Source organism: Triticum dicoccoides, chromosome 1A (genome assembly GCF_002162155.2).
Source record: "Triticum dicoccoides isolate Atlit2015 ecotype Zavitan chromosome 1A, WEW_v2.0, whole genome shotgun sequence".
Taxonomy (NCBI): Eukaryota; Viridiplantae; Streptophyta; class Magnoliopsida; order Poales; family Poaceae; genus Triticum; species Triticum dicoccoides.
Genome location: NC_041380.1, coordinates 16,993,814 through 17,001,659, shown reverse-complemented (window position 1 = coordinate 17,001,659; position 7,846 = coordinate 16,993,814). Strand labels below are relative to the sequence as shown.

The following is a 7,846-nucleotide window of genomic DNA, read 5'->3' as shown; positions in this document are numbered from 1 at the left end:
CATTTAACTACCAAAACCGATTGCGGCGGGAGCAAAAGTTGTATCGGTGAATTCGTATTCGAAAGAAGTTTTCAATTATATAATTTTTTCTCCCCCCGCAGTCGGTCTCGTTGGTCAAATTTATGGTCAAAGTTGGATCTTGGAAAGCGCGGACGCAATATATTTTGGAATGGAGGGAGTACTGAGGAAACACCATCCACGGGCGTTGTCATCATCGGGAGAAATTGCATACTCCTACCAGTAGATCGTCGGGGAGAGCTCCCACCAGTAGATCTGGAGCTGCCCCCTCCTCTCACCCAGACCGGAGCACGACGGAAGCACGGACATCTGCACCACGCGCCGCGGTCCGCACCACCACTCGCACCAGCCACGGGGCAGGAAGGGCCCAGATCTGGCCGGCCCCGCCCGCCGCCGCCGCCGCACACCCACCGGAAGTAGTACGACAGAGGGGCGTCGCCTCCAACCTCCACCACAACGCGCCGCAGCCCGCGCGTCATCCTCGTGGTAACTCATCTTCCCGTGTGTTGTCTCTGCTCGAATCTCCCATTCCCCTTACCATATATCGCCAGACGAGTCAGGTCAACCAGTCCTGTCCTGTATCATCCCCATCTCGATCTGCACCTCGTCTCCACAACTATGGCGGAGGCGGCGAGCAGCGACGCCAGCTCCGTACGTGCAGCGGCTGACCGGGTCAGCTTACTCCCCACTTCTCCCCCATCGCCATCTGAGGAGGTCACATCAACTGAGTCAACGCGGCATTCTGCTTCTTGCACTTCTGCTCCATCAACGGCGCCATCCTTCTTCCCCAGGTTGATTTCTCTTCCTACAGTATTGTTTTGGATCTGATCTGCACCTGCAAGCTCGGTTACTCTGTTCTTAGAGGTGCACACAGTTAAATCGCTCTTGAAAATAACCGTCCTAGATGTTAAGATGTAGACATGTAATTAATTTCTATCAATGTTCTTCTTTCATTCAGGAAGATCGACCATGCAAGTGCGCTGCCAAGGAAATTCTCCTACGATCTGTTAAAGGAAATTACGGATGGTTTCTCCGAGGAGCGCTTACTCGGTAGCGGCGGATATGGAAGAGTTTACAAGGTACTCCCTCCGTTCCTGAATACAAGTCTTTTTAGAGATTTCAATATGAACTACATACGGAGGTATATAGACGTATTTCAGAGTGTAGATTCACTCATTTTGCTTCGTATGTAGTCCATATTGAAATCTCTAAAAAGACTTATATTTAAGAACGGAGGGACTACATTTCATGAGCACACAATTTCATCTGCCGTGCTGCTCAGCTTCATGGGTACGCTTTTAAACAGGGATTTCTCAAAGATGGGGAAGAAATTGCCGTGAAGTTGCTCTATGAGATGCCTACACTTGATGATGTGCAGTTTATGAGGGAGTTTAACAATCTGACGAGTCTTCAACACGTTAATATTGTGCGGTTAGTCGGCTATTGCCATGAAACTCGGCCAGAGTGCGCAGAGTACGAAGGAAGAACGGTTGTTGCTGACAGGATACACAGGGCGCTCTGTTTCGACTATGCCCACAATGGGAGCCTTCACGATCATATTTCTGGTATGATATCGTGATGCTCTACGTATAATTTTTTTTCAAACATCCTCCAATTGTATTTGTTAATATGTTATGGATTTATTCTTATGCAACAAAAGAATACTCTTTGTCGCGACAGATGAATTTAATGGACATGATTGGCGCACACGTTATGGAATAATTAAGGGGATTTGCAATGGTTTGAAATACCTGCATCAGGACCTAAATTCTCCTATATATCATCTGGATCTAAAACCAGCCAATGTATTGCTGGATAAGAATATGTTACCAAAGATAGCTGATTTTGGCCTGTCAAGGCTGTTTGGAGAAGAACAAACAAAAATCACAAATACTTCATTCGGAACGCGGTAAGCTTAATTATTAACTCTTCGTGTCAATTGAGTATGGAATTCTCTTTGCATTAGACACATATTATAATATGTATAATGTGGCATGCAGCGGTTATTTACCACCAGAATACATAGAGCAGAAAGTAATCTCAAACAAGTTCGACATATACAGCTTGGGTGTTGTTATCATAAAGGTAATGGCTGGACCTGAGGGCCACTCCAAATGTGCTACCATGTCTTCCAAGGAATTCGTTGAACTTGTAAGAAAGCGATGCCTCCTTTTATTAGTTGTACATGTTAGCTATATGTTAGTAATACTTTGACCTGTTTAGTATTACTACCCTTCCTTTATATTCTCTGTTGTTGGTAGGTACAGGGAAATTGGAGGGCTAGGTTAGAAGCACCCCCAATCCATGAGCCAGGGCTAGAGGCATATTGTGTACAAGTAAAGACGTGCATTGAAATAGCCTTAAAGTGTGTGCAGGCAGATCGGCGCAAAAGGCCGAGTATAAATGATATCATTGATAAGATGAATCAGACAGAGAATATGATTCGATTATGGTCCCTCAACGTATATTCAAAGAGGCCATATTTTGCTCCTGATATATCCGGCCTTACGAGATTCGAGTACAATGATTTGGCCGTCATGACAGACGGATTCTCCAAACATCTTGGATTGGGTGCCTTTGGCATGGTATATAAAGGGAGCTACAAAGACTTGAATGGCTATCAAGAAGTGGCTGTGAAGGAAATAAAGAATACTACTGAAGGAGAAGTTCATGACTTTATCGCTGAACTCCAGAGAATTGGTCGAATGAGGCTACACACAAATCTAATTGAGCTGAAAGGCTGGTGCTGCAGAAGAAACGCATGGAACTTGGTTGATTTTATTTCTTGTTGTAGGCAACAAAGGGTTCAATTCTTTCTTGTCTTTGAATTTGTTCCTAATGCCAACCTAGAGGATCACCTACACGACAGGAAGAAAATTCTACCATGGCAAAAGAGGTATTGTGTAGTACGTGCTACATACCCAGTTATTTGGAATTTTGATTGGTTGATATGTATGTCTCGACATTTCACTTTACTCCTTACATTATTTCACAGGTACCAAATAATTAAGGGCATAGGGTCTGCACTTCATCATCTTCACCACGAATGCAATAGAACCATCTTGCATGGAGATATCAAGCCAAGCAGTGTACTACTGGATTTTGATTTCAACGCCAAGCTCGGTGTCGGGCTATCTAGGACAGCCAGTAAAAACAATAGAATACTAGTGGCGACTGATACTGGGACAGAGGGGAACATGGACCCACGTAAGTCCGACATCTACAACTTTGGATTCGTTCTACTAGAGATAGCATGCACAGGCAAGTCTAGACAGCAAGTATGGAAGCTATATAGAGAGGAACCCGAGGTGATGGAGTATGCCGCTGACCACAGATTAGGTGGCATCTTCGACAAGTCGCAGATGAAGCGTGTGATTGTCCTGGGCCTCAGGTGCTCTCACCCAGATGGGAGACACCGTCCTTTCATGACAGATGCAATGAAATTCTTGGAGGATGGCATAGAGTTGCCTCCTATATTGGAAATAGAGGAACAACAAGGTTCAACATTCTTGGGCATTCATTCGGCTGAGTTTTCTCATATAACCATCGACATCTTGCCCCTAGGGGACGGCATAGAGTTGCCTCCTATATTGGAAATAGAGGAACAACAAGGTTCAAGATTCCTGGGCATTGAGTCCGTTAATTTTTCTAATATAAACACCGCCATGTATCTCGAAGGAGAGAATTTTTCGATAAGAGGAAGCATCAGCTGGCTTAAAGTTGTAAGAGGAGGAGCCCGCTTGTGGTGGAGGTTGTATTGTTGTGTAACTAGAAGGCTGGGGATTTGGGAGCGATATACTGTTGTAGACAGCTATCTCCCAGCTGTGTAATATCGGTTGCACGATAGGTTGCACGATAGTGCTTTTGTGTGACGGGACACAACAGCGAAGTGTCGCATTTTTCTCTCTTTATCATAAGGTTTTGTTGAACATATTACCGCAATCTCAAGCATGGAAATTCTCATTTTGTCAGCTAGGAAATGTAAAATGTATAATACGGACAAAACAAAAGTAGGCAATCAGCTGCAGGGAAGCAACTGAAAGAAAAAGAGACCTAAAGACGGCTTCATTTACACCATGGCTATTTGTCGACGCCACTCCTAAGCAGCATAAGCTTCCGTTTCGATGCAAAATTTTCAATGCCAAGATCAACCTTGGTGTTCATCTGACGGCACACGGATCCCAGATTTTCGATGACCTACGGGTGGTACATGTCGGTACATGGTGGAGGTGTAAGCCCAATCAACCTTGGTGTTGATGGACATTTTCTTCATTAGATCAAGGAGGATGCAACGAGTTCCTTGGACGAGGTCTAGATTGATGGCCTAGGTGTCATGGCTCATGAATGTATACTGTTTGTTCGGAGATGTCTCCTGCCGATCAACAATTGCAAGTGCGTGTACTTGTTTGGCTGATCCGCTAGTAGGCTGATTCTCGACCTGATTGGCTCTTTGCAAACTTATTCCCGGTACCTCCTTCACAAAAAAACCTCGTTTGACCAAGGTCCTAGACTCCTCTCCGTTCTCGCCTCCTCATACGGGTGGGTCATCCGCATCCGGGCGCGGCCGTGGCGGTGGACGTGCGCCTCCGGGCGGCGACGATGAGCAGCGCCGCCTCTAGGACTTGGGCTGCGGCCACGGCCGTCTGACGAACTAGGACGGGCTGCGCACCCGCAGGCCCAATTCGCCATTGCAGGACGCCCACGATGCGGAGGCTAGGTCGGAAATCCCTATACCACACATTCTGCTTCAAAACGTAGCTGTTTCGCACAGGAGAATCCATCCATCTATCATTCCGATTGGGCCGGCCCATTTAAATGTTTCCCGTTTTGGGAACCTTCTAGAGCTCTCCAGCCAGTTTTTTCTGATTCTGGGAACTTTCTAGAAGGTTCCCTCAACCGCTTTTCTTTTTTTGTTTCTTTTTCTACTTTATTTTTATTTTTTTTCTGTTTTTTTGGTTTTTTCTTTTTCAAGTTTAATTTTCTAAAGAACATCTTTTGAAAATTGTTTGGAATTTTGACAAAATTTTCAATTTTTTGAAAAAGTTCAAAACTTTATAAAATGTTAGTTTAAAAAAATATGTAAATTAATTCGAAAACTGTTCGCATTTTTTAATAATTGTTCGTGAATTTCAACAAATGTTCTTTTTTAAAAAATATTTTTGAATATTTCTTTCCAAATTTTATAAAAGTTTCAGAAAATGTTCATTTTCAAAAATTTGTTCACAAAAAAATTGTTCATATTTCATTTTTTTTCAGGAGTTTCAGAAAATGTTCAAGTTCAAAAAATCGTGTTTCCAAATTTTGTTCAGGAATTTCAAAATATGTTCGTGTTTTCAAATTTTGTTTTGGAATTTTATAAATGTTCCCGTTTTTTAAATTTTTGTTCATGATTTTCAAATAATGTTCCTGTTTTTCAACAATGTTATTGTTTTTTTTCTGAAAAACTGTTCACATGTTTGGAAAGTGTTTGCTTTTCACAAGTTTCCTTTTCCAAATTTAGTTCGGGAGGTTTAAATCCTTTGTTCAAAAGTTCAAAAAATGTTCTTGTCTTTACAATTTTGTTCATAAATTTATAAAAATCTGTATTTTTTTAAAAAAAATCTCTAATTTGAAAAAAATTTATATTTTCAAACTTCATTTGGGGTTCAAAATTCTTCAAAAGTTCAGAAATATTACTGGTTTTTCAAATTTTGTTCACAAATTCATAAAATGTTCTTGACATTCAAAAAAAGTTCGCCTTTTCCTAATTTTGTTCGCAGTTTCAAAAAAATTTCTCTTTTCAAATTTTTGTTTAGAAGTTCAATAAATGTTTCATTTTTCCTAAAACGTTCATTTAAAAGAATATGTTTTCAGATTTGTTCATGAATGTCCCCTTTTTCTAAAGTTTGCTCAATATTGACTTTTTTTTACTTTTCCATATAGTGTTATCGTTTTCAAATAATTGTCCAATTTTTAAAATTCCTTCAAAAATTGAAATGTTTTTGTTTCAACAAGTATTCGCTTTTGAAATAAAAATGCGTTCAAAATTCCAAATAATATTTAGACACCACGAGGTGCCGTGCTCACAGTCGTTAAAATCCACGCTGCAATTAGTAGACACCCAAATAGTGTATTCCAGTGGTTATGAACCATTGCGTACTACCACGAGGTGCCGTGTTCGAATCCTCGCGTGTCTACTTTTTTTAGGAATCCTCGCGTGTTCGAATCCATGCTACTTAAAAGTTCGCGCTGCTTATTGTTCAGAAAAGGTGTTCAGCTTAGGTTGCGCCTGTGCGAAACCCTGCCTTTTTGGGCTGGGTCCGTATGTGTCTGTTTGGTTGTTTTATGCACTAGTTCTCATATTTTCCACATTTTTAAATCTTTGTTGCACTTCTATCTCGAATGCCAGCTCTAGGATAAGTAAGAAGGGTAAAACCAAAAAATATTGGCAACCAAAGAGTAACAATAGGGAGACATCAACAGAAGGAGAAACTTCTGTTCAAGAACAAGAAAGAGAAGAATTTGTATCAATGTCTTGTGCTAGATGGGAAGGCGATACTTCTGTTCCTGACAGACAGCCATTTTTTTCTTTTCGAAACGGCAGTTACACTACATTCATTAAGAAGAAAAGAATTGCTTAGTTAATTGGGGAAAATCGAGCGAAAACCAGCTTGCCCGGTTAATTATGGAGAACCGGGCAAAACCATCACAACTGCTGAACGGCACGCCACTCCAAAGAAGGGCTCGCCGAGACAGGACGAAGGCGTCATTGTCCTCGCGTGTCTACTTTTTTTAGGAATCCTCGCGTGTTCGAATCCATGCTACTTAAAAGTTCGCGCTGCTTATTGTTCAGAAAAGGTGTTCAGCTTAGGTTGCGCCTGTGCGAAACCCTGCCTTTTTGGGCTGGGTCCGTATGTGTCTGTTTGGTTGTTTTATGCACTAGTTCTCATATTTTCCACATTTTTAAATCTTTGTTGCACTTCTATCTCGAATGCCAGCTCTAGGATAAGTAAGAAGGGTAAAACCAAAAAATATTGGCAACCAAAGAGTAACAATAGGGAGACATCAACAGAAGGAGAAACTTCTGTTCAAGAACAAGAAAGAGAAGAATTTGTATCAATGTCTTGTGCTAGATGGGAAGGCGATACTTCTGTTCCTGACAGACAGCCATTTTTTTCTTTTCGAAACGGCAGTTACACTACATTCATTAAGAAGAAAAGAATTGCTTAGTTAATTGGGGAAAATCGAGCGAAAACCAGCTTGCCCGGTTAATTATGGAGAACCGGGCAAAACCATCACAACTGCTGAACGGCACGCCACTCCAAAGAAGGGCTCGCCGAGACAGGACGAAGGCGTCATTGTCCTCGCGTGTCTACTTTTTTTAGGAATCCTCGCGTGTTCGAATCCATGCTACTTAAAAGTTCGCGCTGCTTATTGTTCAGAAAAGGTGTTCAGCTTAGGTTGCGCCTGTGCGAAACCCTGCCTTTTTGGGCTGGGTCCGTATGTGTCTGTTTGGTTGTTTTATGCACTAGTTCTCATATTTTCCACATTTTTAAATCTTTGTTGCACTTCTATCTCGAATGCCAGCTCTAGGATAAGTAAGAAGGGTAAAACCAAAAAATATTGGCAACCAAAGAGTAACAATAGGGAGACATCAACAGAAGGAGAAACTTCTGTTCAAGAACAAGAAAGAGAAGAATTTGTATCAATGTCTTGTGCTAGATGGGAAGGCGATACTTCTGTTCCTGACAGACAGCCATTTTTTTCTTTTCGAAACGGCAGTTACACTACATTCATTAAGAAGAAAAGAATTGCTTAGTTAATTGGGGAAAATCGAGCGAAAACCAGC

General features: G+C 41.7%; 1 protein-coding gene across 2 annotated transcripts; it reads left to right on the top strand.

The window, feature by feature from the left end:
• The first annotated feature begins 205 nt into the window (after positions 1-205).
• LOC119359439 lies at positions 206-3,966 on the top strand. Of its 2 annotated transcripts, XM_037625633.1 has the most exons (8): positions 206-504; positions 570-809; positions 977-1,097; positions 1,325-1,583; positions 1,699-1,927; positions 2,019-2,169; positions 2,280-2,914; positions 3,014-3,966. In XM_037625633.1, exons 2-8 carry the CDS (start codon positions 637-639, stop codon positions 3,846-3,848), a joined length of 2,403 nt encoding a protein of 800 aa, XP_037481530.1. In that variant the 5' UTR covers positions 206-504; positions 570-636; the 3' UTR covers positions 3,849-3,966. The 2 variants fall into 2 exon arrangements, with proteins under 2 accessions (XP_037481530.1, XP_037481535.1); XM_037625638.1 differs by having other exon boundaries at positions 206-809; positions 2,286-2,914.
• The last annotated feature ends 3,880 nt before the right edge of the window (positions 3,967-7,846 follow it).

Excerpts from the sequence above, each read along its gene's own strand:
- LOC119359439 (XM_037625633.1), top strand. The coding sequence starts at position 637 with ATGGCGGAGGCGGCGAGCAGCGACGCCAGCTCCGTACGTGCAGCGGCT. Across the intron at positions 1,098-1,324 it reads GATATGGAAGAGTTTACAAG|GGATTTCTCAAAGATGGGGA; the intron begins GTACTCCCTCCG and ends GCTTTTAAACAG. Across the intron at positions 2,915-3,013 it reads ATTCTACCATGGCAAAAGAG|GTACCAAATAATTAAGGGCA; the intron begins GTATTGTGTAGT and ends ATTATTTCACAG.